The sequence below is a fragment of the Peromyscus leucopus genome, chromosome 11, assembly GCF_004664715.2.
Source record: "Peromyscus leucopus breed LL Stock chromosome 11, UCI_PerLeu_2.1, whole genome shotgun sequence".
Taxonomy (NCBI): Eukaryota; Metazoa; Chordata; class Mammalia; order Rodentia; family Cricetidae; genus Peromyscus; species Peromyscus leucopus.
Genome location: NC_051072.1, coordinates 53,392,895 through 53,420,232, shown reverse-complemented (window position 1 = coordinate 53,420,232; position 27,338 = coordinate 53,392,895). Strand labels below are relative to the sequence as shown.

At 45.9% G+C, this 27,338-nt stretch overlaps 1 protein-coding gene, 1 long non-coding RNA gene and 1 other non-coding gene across 4 annotated transcripts; 2 read left to right on the top strand and 1 right to left on the bottom strand.

The window, feature by feature from the left end:
• Nucleotides 1–4,368: 4,368 nt before the first annotated feature.
• LOC119088733 lies at nucleotides 4,369–9,086 on the bottom strand. Its single transcript, XR_005092435.1, has 4 exons — nucleotides 9,006–9,086; nucleotides 7,148–7,251; nucleotides 6,007–6,117; nucleotides 4,369–5,470 (listed from the first exon to the last, which is right to left on the bottom strand). It is a non-coding gene; the product is annotated as an uncharacterized LOC119088733 (long non-coding RNA).
• Nucleotides 9,087–9,560: 474 nt separating this feature from the next.
• Zbed3 (zinc finger BED-type containing 3) lies at nucleotides 9,561–20,591 on the top strand. 2 transcript variants are annotated; one of them, XM_028871666.2, is made up of 2 exons: nucleotides 9,561–9,643; nucleotides 18,929–20,591. In XM_028871666.2, exon 2 carries the CDS (start codon nucleotides 18,943–18,945, stop codon nucleotides 19,654–19,656), a length of 714 nt encoding a protein of 237 aa, XP_028727499.1. In that variant the 5' UTR covers nucleotides 9,561–9,643; nucleotides 18,929–18,942; the 3' UTR covers nucleotides 19,657–20,591. The 2 variants fall into 2 exon arrangements, with proteins under 2 accessions (XP_028727499.1, XP_037065390.1); XM_037209495.1 differs by lacking the exon at nucleotides 9,561–9,643 and adding an exon at nucleotides 9,718–9,796.
• Nucleotides 15,661–15,799, top strand: LOC114694707. Its single transcript, XR_003734738.1, has one exon. It is a non-coding gene; the product is annotated as a small nucleolar RNA SNORA47 (small nucleolar RNA).
• Nucleotides 20,592–27,338: the final 6,747 nt, after the last annotated feature.

Here is a 27,338-nt window from a genome sequence, read left to right as displayed (position 1 = left end):
AGGACTTGAGATCTCATGTCTTGCTTGGAAAAGGCGCATGCCTTTAATCCCAGGAAGTGATGGCAGGAAACAGAAAGGTATATAAGGCGTGAGGACCAGGAACTAGAGGGCTTGTTAAGCTTTTAGGCTTTTAGCAACAGTTCAGCTGAGATCCATTCAGGTGAGGACTCAGAGGCTTCCAGTTTGAGGAAACAAGATCAGCTGAGGAATTGACGAGGTGAGGTTAGCTGTGGCTTGTTCTGCTTCTCTGATCTTTCAGCGTTCACCTCAATATCTGGCTCTGGGTTTGTTTTTATTAATAAGGTCTTTTGAGATTCACGTTACATTGAACTTGCTCTGTATCTGAGAATGACCCTGAACTTTTGGTCCTCCTGTCTCTACCTCCTGGATGCTGGGATTATAGATGCGTGCCAGCATGGCTCAGCTTTATAAAGTGCTGGGCATTGAACCCAGGATATGGTACATGCTGGGCAAGCACTCTACCAATTCTATACCCCTGCTTCTTTCCTCTCTTACATTATTACTGTCAAGTATTTGACCACAAGAGAAGAGCAATTAGTACATGTGTTTCTTCTAAAAGTTCCCCCAAATACCCTATTTTTTTCCCAGAAGTTTGATCTCCATTATAGGCATGTTGAGAGCTGGAGTCAACTGGAAAGTTGATTAGGTCATGGGCGTTTCCTTTAGAAGGGATTAATGAAGGTCTTCTGGGACTAAATCAGTTGTCCAGGGATTGGGTCTGTAAGAAAGCCTGCCATTCACCCCTCTACATAGGCTGCCACCATTGTGAATGCCCTCATGAGAGAAACAGATACCAGTACCATATGCTTGGACCTTCAGAAAAAAAATAAGCTAAACTAACCTATTTTCTTTGTACTGTATCCAGCCTCTGAGATTTTGTTATGACAGTGGAAAATAAACCAAAACATTTACCCCTGTCCTTTAATTTACAACTAAAAGGCAAAAACAGAAGCCTACTTTTAGACAGAAACAATTCTCAGGATGTGTTGCAGTAGACGAGTTTGATTCTGACGATCGGGTCACCTAAATGCATTTTTACAGAAACTGCAAGTGTGGTGCCGAGTGAAACGGCCAGAAAAGCCTTTCCAGGGCACCTTTGAACCGCGGGAGAGGAGAGTGTGAGATAATAGAGGCAGGCTTGCCGGGAGAGTGGACTAATGGATTCTGAAAATGAGCTGGAAATCTGGGACAAATCTCTAAACCATTTCTTCCTAATAGTTCTAAGAAATATAAAGTGATGTCTAATGACTTTCTGAGAATTCCCATAGGAAGACAGCCATTTTTTTTTCTGCTACAAAACAGTGGTGCAAAAACACAGCTTTATAATTCATATCCTCAGGAGAAATCTCCATAAATATTTTCCTAAAAACTGAGTGGCATGACCTGCTGACACCTTGATTTTGACCTCCAGTCACCAGAACTATGAAAGAATGCCTATCTGATGCATTAAGCCATTTCTTTTGTGAAACTGATGCACTAAATTTGAACTAGCCTCCCGGGGAACTAAAGCAAGAGGACAGCTTGTTATATACACCAGGTCCGAGCTGTCCTGGAGATGCACTGCACTATGACACTATGACATCAGAGAAAGTCTCCGGATCTACAGAGAGGAAACTTGGGATGCAGTAGTCAGTGGTAAGGGGGCAGCATCATCTGATGATGAACTTCAGGCAAGTGTTCCTACAAGCTGCCTCACTGAAGGCAGATGGTATGACATCAAGAGACAGTTTGATAGAACCCTGTATGGGAACCAAATGAAAGAGAGCATGTCACCATCAACCAACAGCAATAACAAGGACTTAAATGCTATAACAACTGTACCCAGCATATAAAGTGAAATGAATGGGTCCCTAAAAGATACACACTATCAGACTACCAAAACTGGCACAAGAAGAAACAATCTAGACCTCAAACACATGAAGAGATGTAATTAGTACTTTTTAAAAAAGAATGATCCATTTTACCCTCCGTGAATAGATAATGCTCCTCCCAGAAGCCACGGGCTCCTAAAGAGAAGAACCAGTGCCAGGTGGAGGATAGCTCCCTCTGAGATGTGGGCCAGGCAGGTTCAGATACATCCATCTGAAAGGATACAGGCTACTGCCATTGCGCTCGGTTACCCATTGGAGAGTAAGACCCCTATTGCTGAACACGCCACTGGCGTTGGTCACAGGACATGGAGAAATCAAGCTGGACCTGAGCTGGGAGCCCCTCCCTCCTGGATAGCTTTTCATGGTGCCAGAAGGTGCCGGGCAGACTGTTGCAGGGAGGAGAGGGAGGGTATGATCAACAGTCTTATCCAGCTGTGAATCCTGTGAGCTATAGTTATGAACTGCCAGACAAGATGTGCTAATTAGTACAATACTGGCATGGCTGTTATGAGGGTAACCTACGGGGCTGGAGAGATGGCCCAGAGGTTAAGAGCACTGGCTGTTCTTCCAGAAGTCCTGAGTTCAATTCCCAGCAACCACATGGTGGCTCAGAGCCATCTGTAATGAGATCTGGTGCCCTCTTCTGGCCTGTAAGCATACATGCAGGAGGAACACTATATACATAATAAATAAATAAATAAATAAGTAAATAAATAAATAAATAAATCTTTAAAAAATGAGGGCAACCTACTGCTCTCTGACTAGATTTGAAGCTCTCTGCAAAGGACAGAATGGTTTTGTAAATCTGGTCCAGAGTCTGTGGCCTGGGAGGTCATAGGCCCTACTGGTGAATCTAGCTAGTACTATTGTTTAGCTACAGGATCACATTGTCAAACTGTCTTCTAAATCCTGGTGGTTATACCCATAGATTAATGCTGCAGCCAGCCTTCATGTTGGAGCCCACCAGGTTTCCTAGTGGCTGTACCCAGCAGGACCGTATAAGAGATTGATTGGACCACGGGCCCGGGTACCAGGTGTTTGTAAGGGTCTACACTTGACTGTAACTAGCAAGGGGGAGGGCTTTTGCTCCACCCCTTGGCATTGTTATAAATAGACTTTGGAATAAAGTTCTGGACCAGTGGATAAAGATCCAGGCCCACCTGAGTTTATCCTGTATTTTCTCTCTGTTTCTCTTTGCTTCTTAATAAGTCTCTTATCGCTCAAGCCTCAAGAGTTCCTGGGGTAAATAAGTGTGGGGGCTGGTCCCTTACACCTTCATTAGAGAATCTTTTCACAGCAGTGGACAGTGGTTAGTGCAGAAACCCATATGTGATGGTGGCGTGCTCGGCCCTAAAGGGAATCACTGTATCACCCCCACTAAGGATCAGAGAACATCATAGAAGATGAGGCATGAAGAATGCAAGAGCCAGAGAATGGGGAGATGTACAACAAAAAGATGACCATTGCACTCAGGAACAGCTTGAAACTGTGGTTATCTGAACAAGACGTCAGGAGGCTGGGCCCAATAACATTCCCTCAGGGCTGTGGAGGGGCCCATGAGACGCTCTACCTCTTCCTGAAGGACAGGTGGGAGCTATGGGCTGTTGGGGTAGAGGGTGTCACTTTCTTCAGTGGTACGGCCACTGAGAAGTTACCTTTGCTCCAGTAAATATGCCCCACCCACACTCCTGCAGACAACTAGTTAAACTCAGTGGGCCACATATGAAGGCAGGAAAGCAGGAGGAGCATTTGCTAGAATAAGGGTTTCAGGAGGAGAGAGGTGGGGGCCAGACAGGGAATGAGATGTTGAAAATGACTAACACTCATTCTAGAGATGTGTGGAATTGTGAGACAAGAACAAAGTGTGTCCATAATGACGGGAAGACCCAGATGGTCCCCTCTGTTTAAAAAAGACATTCTTACCATTCAAGTGTTTCCAGATCATCATAAACTCTTTAAGACAAAAGAAGAGAAAAGAGCACTTCTCGATTCATTTACTGAGGCCAGATTAGTCTGGTACACAAACCAGATAAAGTAGTATTAAAAAAGCAAAAAAACTACAGAGCAAACCCACATCAAGGATGCACCAAAATGCTGTACTCCAAGTTCATGGCTCAGGGCTTGTATATCTTAGGCAATCTCCATAAATACTTTTTTCAAACAGTTTTTGTTTTTAAATAAATATGACACAGCTGATTTTGAGCTATTTCTGGCCCAAATCTGGATTACAAATATTCTGTCTTAACAATGAAATTTGAGCCCCTACTCTTTGCCAAATTCCAGGGTAGCACACAGAAATGAGGGATTTTTTAATATTTTATTTTATTTTGTTTTGTTTTTCCAGACAGGGTTTCTCTGTGTAGCTTTGGTGCCTGTCCTGGATCTTGCTCTGTAGACCAGGTTGGCCTAGAACTCACAGAGATCCACCTGCCTCTGCCTCCCGAGTGCTGGTATTAAAGGCGTGGGCCACCATCGCCTGGCCGAGGGACTTTTTTTTAAATGAAAATTAGATACTATTTATATATTCTTAAGAGAACAGTAAAAGCTAGAGGACTTGCCCCCACCAAGATATTATAAGCAAGGTCCAGTGAAACCACCAATCTAGACCACTCCTTGTGTAGAAAAACAGTTTATTAGGGGACAACCTGCTGGGGGCCTCAGGGAGTAGAGAGCGGAAGCTTGCTGGGAAAACAAGCAGATTTTTATGATCATCAGCATGTGGGGGTTTCTGAGCAGGCTGTTTGGGTTAATAGGGAACTAGATGCCCTTTGCCCAAGGTGGGTTGACCACTGTGGGCAGAGAAGAGAAGCAGCAGCTTTTCTGGCAAGCAGAAGGCCACCTCACAGGGATTTCTGAGGAATGCTGAGTTTAGGTTTCCATTTACCTGGTAAGAATCTGGCCTGGGTTGGGCCTGGCCATCATCATAGGCCATTGTCTGTAGCACTGCCACTGAGTGAACTAACAGATATGAACTGAAGAATATTTTTCCTGCTGGAGCGTAAGCAAAAAACGTAAGGGAAAGCAGCGTTTATTACAGTTATTAGTTACTTCGATGCATATTTTGTAATTGGATTTAAAAATTAATTTAAAACTACAAAGAAGAGATGTCTGACTATAGAAACTGTTAAGTGTGATATCAAACATAGGAAAGACAGACTCGTTTTCCTCTGGTGTTTAAAAAAAAATAGACCAAACATATCTAGATAGCATAACAAATCATAATGCCTGGAGACCAAGTCCCGAAATCTTCAGGTCTTGAAATGTTATCACTTTCAAATGTCTTTGGATGTTCTCAATTCATTATGGGGCTGGACTACTTTCCTCTTACGTCATCGTCGCTCTCCTGGAGTTGCATCACCCTCAGCTGAAATCTTGAAGGCAGCTCTTATGAAACTCCGGGCTTACTCCCAGTTCCCAGTTTCTGCTTGTCTGGTGGATGCCACGTTGTAGGTTCACAATCCCAGCTAATAGGGATTCTAAAGCTGGCCGACTGATCTGGTATTTGGTCAAGACTCCATCTGGAAGCATCATGAAAAAGATACACCAGGTGTGGTGTACGCAATGGTAAGCCCAGTATTCTGGAAGGGGAGACCAAAGGACCAGTCATCAACTCCAGACAACCTGGGTTTATAATAAGACCAATTGTAAAAGAAGGGGGAATGGGGTGGCCAATGAAGTAGGCTTAGCAGGATCCAGGTGCCACCACCAAACTCTATGACTTTGAGTTCAATTTCCAAAACCTACATAGCAGAAAGAGGGAATCAACTTTGGAAAGTTGTCCTCTGACCTCAACACACACACACACACACACACACACACACACACACACACACACATACACACACACACACACACACACACACAAATAAATAATATAATTTTAAAATCTAAAAAAAAAAAAAAAAAGGAGAATACACCATACTGTAAACTAACAAAAATATCATATACTTCATTACATGTTCGGTTTGAAGTCAGATGACTGAACCCTGTACCCACAACTATTGGCCTGTAGCCTCAGCCTTCTTCTTTTGAGATAGAGTCTGGCTAAACTGTCCAGGCTGGCCTAGAACTTGGACTCCTTCTGCCTAGGCCTCAGATACAGTGTGCCACCAACCTGAGCTGCCAAATGGATTCTCTGGCACTCAAAGAATGACACCTTGGGCTGGGGATGTGGCCCCAGGATGGAGCACTTGCATCAGAGAAGCCATGGGTTCCGTCGCCACCCCTGAAAACAAGCAAATAAATGAGGCCTCTTACTAAACAATATACCAAGTGTGATAAGTTCATTAATATAGAAAACATGAATTAAGAGACAGTTTTAATTGAACTCACTCATGTTAGATACTTTTCATCAGTTATCTGTAACGCTAAGTGTCCTTTTGATAAAAAGTGGTAGGCAGGGCTGGGCAGTGGTGGTGCATGCCTTTAATCCCTGCACTCAGGAGGCAGAGGCAGGCGGCTCTCTGTGAGTTCGAGGCCAGCCTGGGCTACAGAGCAAGTTCCAGGACAGGCTCCAAAATTAAACCCTGTCTTGAAAAAAAAAAAAGTGGTAGACAGGCTCCCTCCATGAGATAGAAGCCATACCTGGCACTGTCAATGAGGCTAAGAGCCTGAAACTAGATAGGTTATGGCCCCTGAGGCAAAACCTACTAGTAAGATTCTGCTAAATTAACACAGCAATAAGCAACTCCTAGTGACACACTGCTGCACCCACAGATGGAATCAGGGCAGCACTCAACCTTCATCAGAGGAGCTTCTTGCAGTAGACAGGAATTAACACAGAGACCCACAACTGGACAGCATGCAGAGAGTGGGAGACTTCGGAGCACTCAGTCCTAACTGGGATGTCTCCATCACATCTCTCCGCTCAAGGCTTAGGGATCTATGTAGGAGAGGAGGTGGGAAGATTGTAAGGACCGAAGGTGTGAATGATTCCAAGGAAACAGTATCCTTCAGACATACTAAGGCTGATGCACATAATAACTCACAGAGATGTGACAGGGTGTAAAGCCTGCAAAAGGACCAGCCAGACAACAACCCAGTGCCGGGAAGAAGTCCGCACGAAGTCCCACTCCCCCTGAGAGAGAGGGGGACTTTTGTTTGCCAACAGAGTAATACTGTACATCAATCACACACCAGGCCTCATGCTCCGAGTAATTAGCCAACACAAACCCATCTCCGTGTGTGGTGGTTATTCTTGGTTATCAGCCTGACTACATCTGGAATTAACTAAAACCCAAAAATGGAGGGCATACCTGTGAGGGAGTTTTGCATAATTTGAAGTAAGAAGATCCACTTCCATTCAGTATTTTTGAGGTAAGAAGATACACTGTAGTTGGAATTTTCTTTGGGTCATCAACTAGCTCCCAAATAAAGACATAGAGACTTATTATTAACTATGAAATGCTAGGTCTTAGCCAAGGCTTGTCCCACTAACTCTTTTAACTTAATTTAACGGGTTTCTCTTCATCTACATTTTGCCTTGGGGCTTTTCACCTTTCTTTCATTCTGTATGTCCTGCTTTCCTGTTTCCCTCATATCTGGTTGGCTGGCCCATGGCATCTCCCTGGCATCTCTTTTTCTTTCTTTCTCCTCCAAGCCTAAATTCCTCCTCCTACTTACGCTCCCTGCCCAGAAGTTCCTCCTATACCTTCTCCCTTGCTACTGGCGGTTCTGCGTTTTATTAGACCAATCAGGTGCCTTAGGCAGGCAAGGTAAAACAGCAGCACATCTTTACATAGTTAAACAAATGCAACACATCTGTACATAGTTAAACAAACATTCTACAACATAAATGCAACACATCTTACATAGTTAAATGCAACACATCTTTGCATAGTTAAACAAATACTCTGCAACGATACACCTGTAATCCCGATTTTTTTTTTTTTTTTGAGGTGGAAAAACCCACCTCTAATCTGGCCCATACCTATATAAAGCATGGAAGAAGGAAGCTTTTGCTCTTTGCCTGCTTACTCTCTGCTTGCTAGCAAGTTCATTCCTTCACTGGCATTAGAGCCTACTTTTTTGAGATTCCAGTGTCTACTGAAGACCAGCTGAGACATCCAGCCTCATGGACTGAACAGCTACTGGATTCTTGGACTTTCTGTTCATAGGCAGCCATTGCTGATTATCTGGGCCACAGCCTGTAAGTCATTCTCATTATATATATATATATATATATATTCATTCTATAAGTATAATATACCATGTTTTTATGTGCTTTTTTGTTGATTTGGTGGGTTAAAAAAGGACTATGATAAAAAATAGTGTATGAAAACAGTTTTAAATACAATTTAAAAGGTAGTAAGGGATCTAATAATTAACCTCTCCATTGCAAAATTATTCCTTTAGAGATACCCAACCAGGCTTTTCTTTCTTCTGAAATCTTTCTTGGCATAGTAAAAAGAAAAGTCAACAAATAGACTTTCCATGGTTTACCTATCAGGTTTAAAAAAAAAAAAAAAAAGAGGAGGGTTGTAGTAATAGTTCCATGGCCGAGCAAGCAAGCACTTAGTGTGAGCAAGGATAAGGGTTCATCCCCAGCAATTCCATTTCTAAATTACTGAACCCAAGCAATCAACATGGATTGTACTATTTACCCAATCATTCCTTGTTTCTTTTATTTTTATGTTTGTTTGCTCATCGTCTCCCGGCTAGCAAGGCTTTGGACTGAAGAGATAGCTCAGAGGGTAAAAGCAGGTACCACCACCCCTCCAGAGAATTCAAGTTGGATTCCTAGCCCACATTGGAGTTACAGGCCATTGCTAATCGCCCAATCAGTTACAGGAGATCCATCGCCCTCTTCTGGACCCCACTGGCATTGCACTCATACACGCACAGATCCACCACTCTGCACTGCCCCAATACACCAGTAATTAAAACAAACAAACAAACAAACAAAAAACAGCGCAATTTTTAAATGAATAAACGAAGAGCAGAATGTGCCATTTCACAAGAGCTAACTGGTGCATCCAGGAACTTGGCAAAGTCATTTCTTTACGACTATTTGTAGATTAAAATCCACCTGGTGGGAATATTTACTTGGCTGAAACAGCAAACACTAGACAACAGGACTTCCTCCCTCAACCTGCAAAGCCCCAGGGCGCTCACCCGCACTGCAGCGAGCAAGTCCTGAAAAAGTTTATCTTTCCACCCAGAGCGTGGAGTACAGAAAACCGCCGTAGAACGCAGCCGCGCGCAGCTGATGTAATTGTTGTAAATCACGAAGACGCTTTACTGGATATAATCAAGACAAAAGTAGTACCCCATGCTGATGTTTTGGTGGACACCTTTTCCTCTTCAGACCTTGATAGCAAGGATTTCTGACTTGTGCCCTATCAGAGATCTTAAACTGATGAAAGATCGCGAGCACCGCGCCCCGCGGAGGACCTGGACCAGCTGAATCCAGGTCTTGGAAGGTTAACGCAAACGTGCAGAACCGCAGTTAACGCGTTCAGCATCACTGTGCTCTTGCATCATTTTAAAACCCCGGAAAAATTTCACTTCATTAAACTAGTTCTCCACCCGCTCCTCTAAACCCCTCATCGACCGGGATGGGTTTAAGAGGGGCTCCCCGGCGCTCGGGCGTCCAGACCACGCGTCATCGCTCCCCCACCCCCAATCCCGGACGCCCCCAGATGCTCGAATTGAGCGCTGTGTCTTTAAGGGGGGAAGCGGCCCTTTCCGTCCGGGACAAAATGTCTGCGAGGAGCCGGGAGACGAGGGGCGAGCATCGCGGCGACGTCCGGGTGAGCTTGGCTGGGGCACTGCGGCGCGCGGCGGGTCCGGGGGGCAGGGGCGTGGCGGGAGGGGAGGGACGCCCGCGGCGCGGAGCCGGGAGGACGGGGGACACGGGGGACCGCGAGGACATCACGGGACTGCGTGGACACCCGGGAGCTGCGGTACTTTGGGGGTCCGGGGGGGAGAGCCTTGGGGGCGGGGACCGGGGAGACCGCGGGTGGAGGCGTGGCGGGAGGGGAGGGACGCCTGCGGCCTGAGCGCAGTGAGTGGGGTGCGGGGAGGCCGCGGGGACCTCGGGAGACCCCTGGTTGTGTTGCTCCCGAGCGGGATCCGTGAGTGCCTGCCGGGGGTGCCTGCCACCCCTGGCTTGGCAGAGAGGCCTCTGGGCTTCCCAGCTCCCGGGGAAGAAGGAAAAGCCATCCCTGTAAAGTTGCCCTGAAGACTGACTCTGAGCCCAGCCGGTAGCTGTGCGCCCAGCAGGGGCCTCTTGCACGAATTGTGTGGACTTAGTTCGTGTTTCCCACTTGTGCAGGGAAGAAAACCGGTGTGAGCCAGTATCCCCTCCTCCACTAGACACAAACAAAAGAGTTCCCCCATCCTTCCCAGCACACTGACTGGAGCTGGTGGCTGCATAAGCCGTCCGTGACCCTTCCCAAAGTTTTTCCTAAACAGGCTGGGGGTTTCCTCATTGGGAGAAAAAAGAAATAAGTACTTGCCATCGCTGAGATCCGGGGTTTAGAACAGCTGCTAAAGGATTAGTTTCATAAATTGAAATAATTAGTGTTATTACTTTTTTTTTTTTATTTTTAAAACAGGGTCTCACTGTATATCCCTGGGTGATCTGGAACTTGCCTGTAGACTAGGCTGGCCTAGGTCTCAGGGAGACCACTTGCCTCTGCCTGCCAAGTGGGGGATTTAAAACATGGGCCACCACTCCTGGCAGTTTCCTGCACTGTATTAGTACACCTTTTGGCCTCCAAAATAGTTCGAGGCAAGTGACAAAAAAAGTTAGGAAATTGTGTAAAAATACCAAGAGTCCAAAACCAGGTAATTCTCAACTTAAAAATATTTTAAAACAAAGGTCTTCAAAGCAGAGCATTTTTATTTTATTTCATTTTATTTTTGTTTTGTTTTGTTTTTCAAGACAGGGTTTCTCTGTGTAGCTTTGGAGCCTGTCCTGGATCTCACTCTGTAGACCAGTTTGGCCTCGAACTCACAGAAATTCGCCTGCCTCTGCCTCCTGAGTGCTGGAAATAAAGGTGTTCACCATCACTGCCTGGCAGCAGAGCATTTTTAAATCCTCATGATTCCTTAGAAATGGGGGTCTTCAAGATAAACTGGATCACCACCTTTTCCCAAGGGAATGTGTGTGTGTGTTATACACACACACATATATACATATTATATATGTATATATAATAAACTAATGCCCAAGTGCAATAAAGGTCCACTTTAGGGCACAATGCTTTATACTTTTCATTTTAAAATGTATTAACAGAGTTCTTTACTGGCCTTTAGCTAATAGTAGAAAGAGCTGAGAATTCAGCTTAAAACATTAAGGTAACGTCATTAGCTACGGATCCAGTGTGTGTTTTGTTTTGTTTTGTTTTATAGCCCATATGTAACCTTTTGCTAATATTTTCACACTAACCTGTTATTTCACAATACATTTTACACTTTGCAGTCATTTTTACCAACTTCAAAAAAGGATTTATTTTTATGTGTATGCCCCGACCCCGTGTGTGTGCATGTACATGAGGGATGCCTGTGGAAACAGACTGTCAGATTCCACAGAGCTGGGTTACAGGCTCTTGGGAGCAGCTGGACCTGGATGCTGGGAATGGAATGCTGGTCCTCTGGAAGAGCAGCAAGTGTTCTTAACCACCGAGCCATCTCTCCAGCCCCTTTACTGGCTTTTAATTTCATGTGTGCCTTCTGGCTGATGATTACAGACTAATTTTTCTAGTTGTCTGGGTCTATTTGTAAATATATGAACACATGGCAGGGAACTAATAGGTTCTCGGAGATAGACAGATCACAGGTGAACGGACTGTAGTTTCCTTGACACCTCAGCTGTCGTGGCTAATTGTTCAATTGTGGTCTGCTCTGATTTAAAGCACTGTTGGATGAAGGAGACGAACATGCCGTTAGTGCTTCCACATAATCGGTGGATTTCATAATCGTGTCTGCTTCTCATGGTAGACCCAGGCTCAATCAGCACATATTTGTTTATTACTCCGCCCCGCAAACTGAGGTGATTAGCCTTGACTGCAGGACAAACAGGACTGTACTGCCTCCCTTGTCATTGCCTTTGGAAAACATTTCCTGGTTCTTTGGCCCCTTGCCTACCCAGTTCTTCTAAGGTGTGCAAGCATAAGCATACACTAGCGAAATCCATTTCCATGGGTCGTTTGTAGAATGACCGTATGAACTACACAAAGCAAGGTATCTGAAATAAAGGCGTACTTCCGAGCAGGCGGCTTTGCAGCCAATGGTGGAAAGGATGGGGGAGATGCTCCTAGGTACGGGGTGAGGAGGTTTATTGCAGAGATGAGGGAGAACACAGCCAGAGGCATCTGGAAGGGTCCAGACTGAACCGGTTCATGAGGGGTGTGGGGAGGATTAAGAGAGGAAGAGGGGAGAAAAAAGGGGCTGAGAGGCCAGAAGAAAGCCAGGAGGGCAAGACACCAAGAGCCTGGGTAGCCAAAATGGTTGAGGTTACATAGGGATCAGAGACTGGGGGAAGGGAAGCCCAGCCCTTGAGCTGGGGGGTTTAAGGTCAGGGGCAGGCTGAGAAGTGCTGAGAGGAGCCAGGACTCTGTAACAGGTATTGTGCTGTTGAGAGAGATGCCACCAGGCCGTCCTCCCCTTTGATAGGCACCTCAGTTAGCTCTTTGTCCTGAGTTTGAGACCTAATATAGGTTTTTTTCCCCCCTCATTAAGTCCATTTATAGGGGCTGTAACTCAGTGCCAGGGCATTCACCTAGTGTGTGTGAATCCTGGGTTCAGTCTCCAACAGCACAGAAAGAAAACAGAAGAACCCCTGCCAACGAAAGAATTAATAGAGATTGTGCTTCTATGCCAATAGTGGAAATGTCTGCTTGTCTTATGACAAAATTTATAGTCATACAAGTATACATGTATATGGCCATATGTATAGTGTATAAGAAGACCATGCCAGTAGCTTTCTAAAAGTTTTGCATTTGTTTTTTGTGTATGTGTGTGGGTGCCCACGTGTGTAGAGGTCTAAGGATAATTTGTGGGAGTTGGTTCTCTCCTTATACCAAGTGAGTCCCAGTGCTCAATCTCAGGTCACCAGGCTTGGGGACAGGTGCCTAACGTGCTGAGCCACCTCAGCGGGTTTTAGTGGCTTCCTTCAGCTTCTGGGTTGGTACTTGGGGAGGTCACAGTGAGGACTCTGGATTTAACCCGATAGGTTACTAGAAGAATAGAATTTCTCAGGAGAGACTCCAATGCAGGAATAATGAATGGGAATCTGTTATGTCCCGCAGATGTAAGCTTACCCGTCCTCCTTCTAGAGAGCAGATCCCCAAGTGAAGCTCAGCTCCCTTCTTGCCACAAAAGACTTCACATTGGCCTTGTCACCCTTGAAACTGGACTCAAAAGTTTATTGTTAAGTTGCTGTGGCTGAGTTGTGTCCATCCCAGCAGTACTTGGGTGTAGCTTGACTGTGTTTCATGTTAAAACAGTGACTCAGACGCCGCGTTATAGACTAACAAAGTAGAGCTCGTTTGGAGCCAAACCCTGGTCTAACTTAACCAAGGATATCAGAATTAGCACTGGAAACATCTCTTCACCCCCTCCCAGGTGGTGAGTGAGGTACCAGAAGGCAGAGTTCTGTGCTGCTCTTCTCAGCTGGTCTGGTCGGCAGCAGGCTCGTCTGGAACTCTGAGCAGGTGCATAGTGAACATTTGGACGAGAGAGTGGGATGGAGCAAGTGGACATAAGCAAAATAATCGCATCTCTTGGCCACTTTGTGCCTGTTTTTTAAAAAAAATGCTTAAGGAAAAGAATGAAGGGGTGCTCTTGTCTTGCCTTTTCTTTCTGTTAGCTGCTCACATAGTTAATGGTTATGCATCGTGATTTGGGGCTCGATCAAGGAGAACAGACATCGCCCAGCTGGGGCTAGCCCACCTTCCTGGAGTCCCCCGGACCTGAGTGATGAGCAGGCTATTTGTTGTGTGAAGGTCCATTTAGGAAGTGAAAATAAATCTGAGGAGCAGTGGTCATGGGTCTCTTACCCTCGCTGGTTTCCCTTTGGCATTACGAATCCTTAGGGATTCTTCCCATTTTGAATGCCCACCAGGAACACAACACTGTTTTTCAGCCACTGAAATCTCCGTGTATGGGCAGCTGAGCAGGAAATGCCAGTCTCTCCTCTGTAGTCCACGCCTTAAATTTGCATGGTGCTGGGAGTCCGGCATCCCCCACTTCGGCCACCCTTTAGAAGCATGTAATCCTCATCCTGGGAGAGGCACCTGCAGCGGGCGCAGCTAACGTGTCTGCTCTGTGTCAAGGAGGTCCACAGGTTGAGCCCCTTCCTCTCCCATCACGCCCTCTGCTTCCAGTGGGTACAGGATCTCCTGCTTGTGCAAGGCACATGGAAACCATGCCGTACTGGTTGACCCTAGACATTCACTTCCTTCCTCTCGATGGCATCTCCCTGTGCATATGGATCTCCCAAGTGCCTCAGCAGGGGTTTTACCCTTGGGACCATCGCCTTCAGCCTCCTTAAGTAAGGTCTGCCCCTATCTGAACTCATAGCTGATATGCCGAGGATTGTTTATTAAAGCTCACTTTTTATTTACATATAGACCCTGCTGTATATATACTTTGACCATATGGCTTTCTTAGAGGCTTTTTCTTTGGCTTTTGTGGTTCCTACTTTCCCATCACCTTCCGCCTCAATCTGTAGTGTCTCCTCCCTTATTTTCCCAACCTAAATCTGTGGAGATGGCTCCATCTAGTTTTGGACACGATGGTGGTGTGCAAGAGGTAGACATTCCATAGAAGCCGTAGTTTTTATTTTGACACTTGATCTTTTCTGGCTAGTAGCACACAGCACACAGCAGGGGCAGCTGGGCAGGAATGTCCAGCTGCAGCTCTTCGGAGCCTGGCAGTCATGAGAAGAAACAGCTGATGCTCTGTAGTGCCCTATGGTGCCCAGTCATGGTGCTTGGTAGACTAACTATATTAAATGCAGTTTCTCCTCAAAGTGTTTTCCACATATGATGAGTTCTAGGCTGTAACTGCATCATGAATTGAGGCACACCTGTATCCTTACAATACTATAATGATCTGGTATTATCTAGAAATGATGGGATTTTGTATACACTTTACAACATCTAGCTTTTCTTCCCCACCCCCAAAACTTCCCTAGAACACCTGGCAGATTCCCCATCCTTTGAATGACTGCATAATATTCTCTGTTGCAAACAGGCATTATATACTCAGCCATGATTCCCATTCTAAATAACGATGAAATAAAACAGTCTACCACATATAACTTTAGTTCTACAGAATGGATATCACATCTATTTTTAACTAATGTAGAAACTTCCAGATGGCCTTCCTCAAAGCGCTCCAACCTTCAGCAGGAAAGTGAATGTGCCCTATTTTCTGCCCCCTTCCTGACTTCGATAGTTACACCTGCCTGTCTTTGGATGTTAGGATGACAGTTTGCTCTTGCCCTTATAGACGTCCCTGAACAGAGTTGCCTTTCCACAGACATTTGAATTGGCCCTGAAGTCATTTGCCTGCTCATGTTTCTTGCCTGGTTTTATAGTGGATCATTTGCCTTTTAAAGTCCCCCTGTAAGAACTCCTGGTGTGCTCTGTTGTGGCGAGGAGTTCCAGTGCTAGATGGATGAGCCTGGACTTTCTGCTGTGCTCCGGGTGAAGCTGAAATGAACTCGGGCTATATTCCAGGGCTGGACAGATGTTAGGACTGGGGTACCACCCTAGATATAAAGTCCCATCACATGGAGCCAGAATGCAGCCCACTATGGAGGACTGAGAAGGTGGGGCAGTTCCATACCATGCTGCCTTCCATTGGTTAAGACCTCCGACAGTAAAGGGCTGACCAGGCAAAGGATGTCCCTCTCCAGCACCTTGGAGGGGCAGCACTGTGCTGGCCCACATCTCAGTGTTGCTTGTCCCTGGCTCAGGTGAGGGACATAAAACCAGCACTCTCCTGCTGTGCCCACATTAACTCTTCCAGTGCAGATAGCACATATGTCAGATTCTCCTCTGCGCATCTCAGAATTTACAGGCAACCCAGCTCACAGTTCACGGGGATGCCAAAAGCTTGGCAGTCAGGAGTCACCCTTGGCACTGTTAGAGGTGCATCAGCAATGGGGACTCTGAGCCCTTGACACAGGTGAAAAAAATGTGCAGGCTCACATGCCTGTCAATGTGTGCCCTTCACTGCTAATTCATCTCTTCAGCCCCTGGTTCTATATCTTGACTATTATGAATAGTTCAATAAACATGGATGTGCACATATTTCTGTGGTGTGTTGACTTTGAATTGTTCAGGCATATATACACCACATATGGTACAGATAGTCAAATCATTTTACACTTATGAAATAAATTAGATTCAATATAATAGTATCCCGTCTTCTGTTTATATCTAGTAATTAAAAGGAGCCCTGGAAAGGATAGATTCAAGTTTCACTGTGACACTTTCATACATAGATATATCTCCACACTTTGTTCTTACTCTTGCCCCCCTCACCCATCTTAATGGTCTTCTTTCTCCCCTAAATGATTCTACCTTCTGCTCCTATGACATATGGATTCTGTTGTCCTCTCTTGTCCCCTCCCTAGCCCTATAGACTCCTTTCTCTACTTTCTACATCCATGTCCTACACAAATACCTAACGTTTGTAAATAAACTTACATCTATATTCTGTATCTGAGGGAAAACATGGCATTTGTCTTTCTGAGTCTGGCTTATTCACATACAGCTCTCCAGTTCCATCCATTTCCCTGTGAATGTCGTAATTTCACTTTTCTTTACATACCACACCTTTATTCATCTGTTGACAGACATCTAAGCTGGTTCAGTATCTTAAGAGTACTTTTTATTTTTAATTATGTGTATTTGGGGGTGTATGCACATAAGTACCCCTGGACCTGGAGTTATAAGTTGTCACCTAACATGGTGCTGGGAACTGAACTTGAGTTCTCTGAGAGGGCAATGTGTGCCCTTCACTGCTAATTCATCTCTTCAGCCCCTGGTTCCGTATCTTGACTATTATGAATAGTTCAGCAATAAACATGGATGTGCAAATATTTCTGTGGTGTGTTGACTTTGAATTGTTCAGGCATATATACACCACATATGGTACAGATAGATAGTAACGTATTATGGCATTAATTTTCTAAGGAACACCCCACATACACTGAGCATAATAACTACACTAATTTCCATTCCCACCAGCCTTAGAGAAGGGTTCCCTTTTCCCATGTCTTGGCCATCACTTGTTGGTGATGGTTTTCTCGATGATAGATGTAAGAGCATACATAAAATAGGCTTAAGGGAAAGAAAACCCATATGATCTCAATAAGTGCAGGAAAGCCTTGAAGAAATGAAAGACAGATCATACTTCAGCACCTATTGCGATCAGAGATATTGGTCTGTAGTTTTCTTTGTTGAGTCCATATCTGGACTTGGCATTGAGGAATGCTTGCTTTGTAAAGAGTTTAGTAATGTTTCTATTTTATGTTCACAGTTTTGAGACGAATTTGTATTAGCTTCTTCTTTTAAATGTTTGATAGGATTCAGCAGTGACCTCACCTTTCTTTGTTGGGAGACTTTAATGCCATTGCCTGTTACTAAGCTGTTTAAATTGTTCATATCCTCTAGATTTAAATTTTGGTAGGTTATATGTAGTCAGGAATTTGCCTAATCCTTCTGAATTTTACAGTGCTTTGGAAAACATCTTCAAAAACATGCTAATCTCCGAGTTCATTAGGATCTGGTGTGCCCTCCTTCAGTCCATCTCTAGTTTTACACACTGGGATAGTCTCTCATTATTTTGGTTATATTGGCTAGAGGGTTGTCATTCTGAGATTGTTGTTTTCAAAGAACTGACTTTGTGATTGATTTTTAATATATTATTCATTTAGTTTATTCATTTAGTTTACATTTCATTAATTTCTGTCCTTGTCTTAATAATTTCCTGCCATCTACTCCTTTGGTGTTTAACTTGTTCCTTCTGTAAGGCCCCGGGGTACATCATTAGCCTGTTTATTGCAACCTGTCTAGATTTTTAATGTAAGCATGCAGAGCTATAAGTTTTCCTCTTGGAGCTGCCTTGGCTGTATCCCAGAGGTTCTGCTTTCATATTCATTTGAAATTTCCTGAGTTTTTTTCAAGATCCACTGTTCATTTAAAAAAGTGTGGTCTACTTCTAAATGTATGGACAGTCAAAAGAGATTGCTTTTGACTTCTTGTTCTACTGCACTATGATTTGCTGATGCCTTTGTATTTATTAAGACTTTCTTTGAAAACTACAAGGAGTCCTGTTTTAAAGAAGGTTCCGTAGACCACTGAAAAGAACTTACAGCCCATGTCTTTTGGGTGGATATTCTGCATATATCTATAATTTAAAGTATAGTTTAACTCTGAAATTTCTTTTATCTTTAGTTTGGATGATCTGTCTGGAGATGGCATTGAGTATTGAAAGCATCAACTATTATGTCAGGACATTTCTGGCCCTTTATGCCCATTATTTGTTTTGTAAAATAGGGAACCCAAGTATATACACTGTATATGTGTATGTATATACATATATATGTAAGTATATATACACATATATATGTAAGTATATATATACATATATATGTAAGTATATATATATGCAGCATGTAATATACAGATGTTATATTTCTCCTGGTCTTTTTATTGATTTGATAGATTCTGTGATTCTACGATCTCTGCTGCTGGTCCCTCAGGGCCTGGTAGTATGAGCAGTCACTGGCTAGTTCACTAAGCCTGATTCTCCCTTGGCTATGATCCTTCCTGAGATAAGTCCTCAGAAGAGCTCAGAGTCTAAGTATTATTTTCTTTTTTAACTTTCAGAGAAAGTTTGTCTAGATCCACACATTTGGTCCATTCCAACTTGTCCATCAAAGAGCAGATGCCACCTTTTTAAGGCTTTGGGGGTGGGGGGAGTGTGTTGTGTGGGTGAGTTGTCTTCCTCATGGAAAGAACTTAGTCATTGGTCAGTGGGTTACTGTTCTTCTTCTTCCCCCCTGGATGCAGACACTGCAGAAGGAATGAGGAGTGAAGAGCCCCTGGAGACCATGGAAGACAGCTGGAGGCCTGGTGACAGCGCAGGCCAGGGCGGCCCCTGTCCCGGGCTGGCACCCGCCGCGCCGGGCCACCTGGGGACGCCCTACACGGAGGCCTGGGGCTACTTCCATCTGGCCCCGGCTCGGCCCGGGCACCCGACGACGACAGGCACCTGGGCCACCTGCCGGCTGTGCGGGGAGCGGGTGGGCGGCCACCCGGGCTTCCAGGCGTGGACGCGGGCGCTGTGGCGACACCTGAGCGGCGCGCACCTGCGGGAGCTGGAGAAGAGCGGGGCCCGGGGCTCGCCGCCCGCCGCGCCCTGCCCTGCGCCGCCCGCCACCGCCACCGCCGCGGCGGCCGAGGGCGACTGGGCGCGCCTGCTGGAGCAGATGGGCGAGCTGGCGGTGCGCGGCAGCCGGCGCGAGCAGGAGCTGGAGCGGCGCGAGGCGGCCCTCCGGCAGGCCGAACGCGCGCTGGAGCGCAGGCGCAGGGCTCTGCGGCAGGAGGAGCGGGCCATGGCGCAGGCGCGCCGCCAGCTGCAGGCCGAGCGCGAGGCGCTGAGCGTCTGGCTGCGGGAGCGGAGCTCGGGGCTGGGGGTCCCGGCGCCGCCTTCTCCTCCGCCTCCGCTCCTCAAGGAGGACCCTGACGGGGACGTCCTCGGGGGCGACGACGATGTGATCACCAAGGTCCTGCTGTAGCAAGGCCGCCTCCATGAGTCAGCCTAAGCACCCCGCGCCAGGCGCCAGGCAGCGCCCCAAGGACTCCTTCCAGGAGCCTGGGTCGGGTGCACGGGATGGACCGCACCGCAGGAGGACCCGGCTCCAGCAACCTCTGCCTAGTGCCTTAGGGCTGGAGGCTTTTAAAGCCAGAAGGTTCTCTGAACACCAAAGACTCATCACACCGCCTGCCTATACGCCTTGCAGGGGAGGGAAGATGAGGCTTTTTTATCCAGGAATCCGGTCTACTCTTTCCTAATGTTTAAACTTGGCCCAGCACCAAGTCCCAAAACGGGACTTTTTCATTGACTCCCTGGCTCCCTGCCTTCAGCATCCACAGAACCCCGCAGTGGGCCAGTCCCAGAGATACCCCTCTTTGCCCCAGTCACCTCACATGGCTCCCCCTCCACCCAAGGCCATGAGCAACTCTTTCCTTAACTCATCTTTCCCTGGATGGAACCCAGTGGTAGGTCTATTCTCCCATTTCCTGCCTCACCTCTTGCCACCTAACTAGCAAGACATCATCTGTCACTAAAAGAGCAGTCCCTTGCCCTACAGGCCCCCAAAGACCTCTCCCTGAACCAAAGGAGAAACCTGAGGCCACGTCACCCCGCCACCTTACAGCATCAACCCATCTCATTCCCTCTCTTTCTCCATCCTGTTTCCAGCAATGCCTGCTACCCCTGAAGGTCAAGAAGTCCTTGTTGCCCACACTCACCATGTCCCATTCTACTGGTCCCTTCCCATGCGTCACTGCGGGCTAAGCTACCACCCAAAACCAAATATGGTTTTCCACAGCCCTTGTTCTCCCTTTCTGAGGTCCCTTCTTTTGATGTAGAACATGCTTTTCTAGAGTTTTTTTTTTTTTTTTTTTGAGACAGTCTTTCTATGCAGCCCTGACTGTCCTGGAACTCACTGTGCAGACCAGGCTGGCCTCGAACTCATAGAGATCCACCTGCCTTATCCTGATCACTGAGACTAAAGGTGTACACAGTTCCCAAAATGTTTTTACTTGAGTTTTGTACTCAAGTTGTTTTTTTTTTTTTTTTAACTTGAACCATCTAGGAAAAGTTGAAAGGCTAATAAAATGAATATATATATGCATTCATATCACATATGTGAGCTTTTTTAAGCATCCACTTGTATTTTAAATGTGTCTGGTTGTTTTGATAGGCCAACTTCTAAATTCAGCCCCTGGTCCATTTCCTTAGCTTAAGTAACTTCTGCCAGCAACTCACTGAGCTACCCCAGCCGTGACTGTCCGCCCTGGATCTGGACATTCATGCCCAGTTGCCTGTTCCATGGCTCTTCCCACTGCCTGCATATCTGCCACCACCAACACCAGATAACTAGCATTTTCTGGGGACCCAGCACTATCAAGCACACAGCAGCTCCAAGGTGAGGTGTTGCTACTGTGCCTGCGTCATGCCCAAGACAAATGTCAGCAAGGTGTCAGTGGGTAAAGATGCTTGTTGCCAAGCCTGAAGACCCGAGTCCAAAATCAGGATCTGACCCACATGGTGGAAGGAGGGAACCGATTCCCACAAGTTGTTCTCTGACGTCCATGCACGCACTATGGCACGCCCACACACAAATGCAATAAAAATATTTTTAAAGAAAATGGGAGAAGGTTAATTTGTACAAGATTACAGTTGGGGGAGTGGTCAAGGCAGGCTCTGCATGTGGCCCGCTGTCTGCAGGTTGTCATGTCCTTCCTAGCTGCTGCACTGACCCCCGAGTGTGGACAGCTCACCTGCCTCCATTTCTAGTTGGTGAAAATAGTGACATTCACATTTCCTGAGCATTCACCATGGGCCACAGCTGTGCTAGACTAGACGCATGATGATGCACTGCTGTACTCCCTGCACCTGGGAGGTAGAGGCAGGAGAATCAGGTGTTCGAGGTCATCCTGAGCTACAGAGCAAGTGTGAAGCCAACCTGGGCTACCTGAGACCTTGTCTCCAAAGACCCACACACACACACACACACACACACACACAACTCAGTCACATAGTGACCCCTGGCATGTTATTGGGTAGAGGAGAAGGCATGCTCAGAGGCTTTCACCCATGCACAACCACGATGAAGCAGCTGCTGGAACTGCTGGATTCACAGAATCCTAAGGAGTACTGAGTCCTATGAAACGCTGCACGCTCCGCCTCCTGACATGCCTCACTGCCCGCCCCCATCTCTCAACTTGGCCCACAGCCTGTTCTTAGTACCTCTGCTTCATTTTGCCTTCCTCTAAATCCCTTCAGTCTCCAGGAATAAGTTCTACCCAGGGCTGGGGTACAGCTCAGTGGCAGAGTACCTGCCTAGCATGTGATAAATCCCCACTGGTTTGTGAGACCACGACTCTTGTATAGAGGTATTAACTCCTCTGAACAGTCCAGCCAGCACATAGCTCTTGGGGTCTTGCCTTCCCTACTGGAAGGCTTGAGCAGCAGGGTGGGGGTGTCCCTTACCTGTGCTTACAAGTATCTGAGGTATCAGGTGTACTCTGATACTTTACAAGTTCTTCTGTAGTTAGTCATAATTCATTTGTCTTTAATTCTCTAAAATTCCCAACAGAAAAGTAGATTAACTAGAAGTAGAGTGTGTGTGTGTGTGTGTGTGTGTGTGTGTGCGCGCGTGCGTGTCCCCCCCCAAATGGCCTGAGACTTGCTATGTAGACCAGGCTGGCCTCAAATTCACAGAGCTCTACCTTCCTCTGCCTCCAGAGTGTTTGGATTAAAGGCATTTGCAGCACACCCCTGTTCAATTTTGCATAATTCTTTAGTCAATAAACGAAGATTTTAAAGGCACCGGTTATTAGTTATTGGTTTGACCCCAATAGACAAATTTCGGTTGTCATGGAGAATAGTTTGTAATACTCCCTTTTCTTACACAGGTCATGTGAATGTCATGCCACAGTCTAAGAACAGAAAGACAGCTTCCCAAACCTGCTATTTCATTAATTATTTGCAGTGTTTGTTAGCCTAATGTCATTTCTCCCAATGATTGGAATTTAGCTTCAGGTACATTTATAAATCAGGCTGTAGGATCTGAGTTAGATATTTTAGAAGCAAAGAAGACCCTGAGAAATGTTACTCTTCTGTCTCACCAATGATCAGAGCCATCAAACTAAGGAGTCACTTTTAGAATTACACTTTTAGATCCTTTACTATAGAGAATACCGACAGGAGCTGGAAGGGTTTGGGTGCTGTCTGGGAGTCAAGGAGGAGGCTAACTCTGTCTGTAGACATCAACAGTTGCAATTTCCTATGCCAAACCTTTCTTATCTAATAAAATCATCTACATTTGCAGACAAACCCTTTCCCTCTGTGCTCAATTTCCTTAGTCAAACCCAAGGGTGTATATTACCACCATTTCTGAAAAAGCCTAGAGAGAAATCCATCCCTAGTCTACTCTGCCATCATTTGACAGGAAAATGAGCTCAGACCACTCAGACTGGCGGTGGCAGTCACCTCTCTCCAGCCTCCTCTACAGGCATCCTGCCTCTGGCCTTGACGGCTCCTGGCAAACACAACATCTCTTGGGAAGAGCTGGCAGTTTGGCATTCTGGAGTCAGCAGAGGTGGAGTCTGAGAGCTCAGAGGTGGGGTCAGGGATTGGATCGACCCTCTGGCCAGGGCAGACTGCTCACAGGGAGCCGTCATTGCTGGCTGGTAACCAGGACATGTCTTGCGTGTATCATCGGGGCTGTCTAAGGTGACAGGGCTTGCTGATGGCACTGTCCTGCTGTTGTAATGAGAGAGGAGAACATGGGTGCTTGGAATTACAACTCTCACCTGTCCTGATGTTTCCATGTACGCTGTGTTGGAAACCGGAGGAGAAGCATGAACGTAGGGGGAGCATGGCGGTGATACCACCAATCTGTCATCCTTGGCTTGGATTTGATTGGCGAGGACTGAGTTTCCACTGTGACTGCTATGCCCTTAAAAATCCCAGACTGGAGTCACAGACACTGTTGTGGTTTTGCCTTTTGCCTAGGATTTCGTTTTGTTCTCCTGGACACTGCCCTAGTTAGCCTTAATGTCAACTTGACCCAGCCTAGATCATCTAAGAAGGGAGTCTCAATTAAGGGATTACCCAGCTCTAACTGGCCAGTGGGCGTGTCTGTCGAGGATTGTCCTGATTGACAAGGAGAAGCCAGCCCACTGTGGGCAGCACCGTTCCCTGGCAGGCGATCCTGGGCTGTGTAAGAAAGGTAACAAAGCATGAGTATTTGGGTGAACTGGCAAGCAGCATTGCTTCTGACTTCTGCTTCAGGTTCCTGCCCTGACTTCCTCCATGACTGGCTGTGACCTGAAGTGTCAGGCAAACAAACCCTCACCTCCAGCATGTTGCTTTGGTCAGAGTGTTGTGTCGGAGCAACAGAAAGGAAGCTGGAACAAGCCGACTCGAGAGCTCCATTTCGGAAGGTCTGAACTTGGTACCCACCATTCCCCTCAGTGTGCTCCTGGAACGTGGATGAGACAATCTAATTAAGGTCTCCTTGGCTCTGATACACTACTGTTACAGGAAGACACCGGAGCAACAATCGCTAGTTCAGTGAATCAGTTGCTTGGCTAACAAGATTCCCTTATTACCTGCATTTAGAAACAATATCATATGGGGGGGGGCGCATAGCAAAGCAACTTGACCACACAGTTGCCATGACAGGCTTAGAGGCCCAGATACAGCTGCCGTGACAGGCTTACTGGCAGGCAACACCCTGATCCGGGGAAAGCCATAAGCTGACACCACCCAGGGATTCACCCAGCGATGGGCCAGCATCTAAGGGAAAGAACCTGAGATCCCAAACATTCCAACCATCAATAAGATTGCCAGATGTCCCTGAGCCTAGCATATATCTAGTCCCCTTTTACAGATACCCCTAGACAAATCAGGGTCTCAAACCCTGAAAGTCCCCTTGCCTACCTCTGCTATGATAACCCCACATTGCCTGGGCTCAGGGCTCTCTGCTCTCACTGCTGTGTCGAACAGAGAGACCAAGCTGGAGCTTGAAATAAAGACTCTTTGCTTTTACATATGGGATTTGGTCTCTGTGATGGTCTTTTGGGGGTTCCCGTGATCTGGGCCTAACAACAGTCAAGGGTGGTGTGAGGAAGATACTAACTAGTCAGGCAAATGCTGGCATAAGGTTAGGCCCCATGCCTAGGACTTGCATTTCTTACTTTACCTGAAAAGGAGCTCACACCCAACCCCAAGGCCCTTGGGAAGGACAGGCTTCCCTCCCTGGGAGAATTCTTGAGTGAGGCTCACACAAGCCACAGAAAGAGTTTACAAAGTCATTCTCCCTCCCAACCCCAAAGGAACTGCTCCCTCCAATCAAAATTGTTACCTGTGATTATAGGTCACATGACAAGCCTCACAAAAGTTGTCCCTACACAGTGACCCGGCAGAGTATACAGTCATTTCAAAAGTGCTTCCTGCTTCCAAACCCCTCCCTGAGTACTCACTGGATCTAGCCAGTTTTTTAAGATAGCCTTTGACTTAGCAAATCTGCGTCTTTCAGAAAATTTTTCATATTTAAAAATAGTGCTAGAGCCCAGCGACTATGGTACATGATTAGCGAGGTTAATACTTCTGACTAATAAGGTGAGATTCTAATAAAGCCATGGTAATTATTTTTGTGTGCCTAATCAGCTGGTCTGACAGCACCATACCTTAGGTTAAGTGAGGCAGGTGTAGTTACGGAAGAGATTAAAGCCGTTTTAGTTGGTTTATGACATGGAACACTAGCAGTTATTATGTACTTAAACAGTATTAAATGTTTCTTATGAAAACCTTAATTACGACATTTCTGAGATCAGACTTCCTAGAATTAAAATAGGGCTTTAAGAAAGAAACATTAAGTGGTAACGAGGGCTTTGTTCTTTCAGAATGATTCTCATGGGCTTTTGGTCAAGTTAAGTAATGTTCAGGTGAATGAGCCGGTGACCTTCCTAACCTTTGAGTCTGCCGGTAATGGGAAGTTAAGTAATTCACTCTCACATGTTCAAATACATCTAATAACATTCCACCAGCCACTGTCTTCTGCTCACTGAGCAGTGCATGGCGTTTTCACACAGAGGAGAGCTCACTTCTCCATAGAATAACTTTGAGAGCACTTTCTTCCTAAGCAAGCAGGGACACCCTTCTGTCCACATACATGGGCCTCCCCTCTTTGACCTCCAGGGACCATCTCAGTCAGCATAAGCACCTAGCAGCTTGGCTCACAGCTTCTGTCTTGATTTTTGGCATGACCATCATTTACTGCTAGATTGAAAAGGGTGCAGCCCAGTGTCTACACTGCTGTTGCTAAAACCTCAGGTGTTAAGATGTGCCATCAAATGAGGGGTCACAGCCTTGGCAAGATTTTACTGTCATCCTCCTGTCTCAAATCTCAAAAAGATGACTAAGAATAGTTAAAGACAGAGTTCCTAAGACTCTTGTAAATAGGTTTGAAGATAGATCTGAAAACATGAAAAAAGATAAAAATCCACCTAACCCCCCCCCACACACACACTGTGGGGGCCCACAGGGGCTCCCTAGTAAGGCCTTATTCAAGGTCAGAGACTCTGAGCTTGCTTTACCCAGCAGGGCTGCATAATAGGATGATTTGGCCAGGGGCGTGGTATTTTGAAGGTATTTTGAAGGGTCTACACTTGGTTGTACATTGTGCTTTGATCTTGAAAGAGGGAGGTCTTTTGCCTCTCCCCTTGGTAGTGTATAAAAAGCCCATTAGAATACATTTCGAGATGACTGGGTATTGACCCATGGCCCTCCTAAAGCTATCTTGTGTCTCTGTCTTTCTCTTCACCTAGGTCTATATTTCTAATACTTCCTCATTCCTCTCTCCTCCTCCCTGGAACCCTTCAACAGGTCAGAGCTGGACTCCAGCAGACTCCCACACCCCACCCAAAAAAAAATCTAGCTTTAAAACTTTGTAAATGAATAGAAATTATTTGGAATCAAAACCATAGCATTATCAGGTCTTTCCTGCATCATTTGGCCTTTGCATTTTGCCCAGTTCTACCTGAAAATAAACATAGGATTTTTTTTCTTACTCTTTGGTTCTTTGGCTCTTTGTTCTTTGGGGGGGGGGGCACCACCCAGCTCCCAAATAAATCACACACAGAGGCTTATTCTTTCTTATGAATGCCCGGCTTTAGCTTGGCTTGTTTCCTGTCAGCTTTTCTTAACTTTAAATTATCCCATCTACCTTTTGTCTCCAGGCTTTTTCCTTTTCTTATTTCTTATAACTTACTTAAACTCTTACTCTGTGGCTGGCTGTGTGGCTAGGTAGCTGGCCCCTAGTGTCCTCTCCTTATTCTCTTGCTCTTTCTTCTTTTTTCTCCCAGTTTTCTCCTTCCATTTATTCTCTCTGTCTGCCAGCCCTGCCCATCCTTTCTCCTGCCTTGATATTGACTGTTCAGCTCTTTATTAGACCATCAGATGTTTTAGACAGCCACAGTAACACAGCTTCAGAGTTAGACAAATGCAACATAAAAGAATGCAACACATCTTTGCATCACTTTACAAATGTTCCATTGCAAAAACAAATGTAACACATCTTAAAATAATATTTACAACAAGGATTCATAAAGGCAGCAGGTTATCTGTATGCTTTGTTCATTGTGGTCTCCCTAAGAATCCAAAACAGCACCCAGCTTGTGG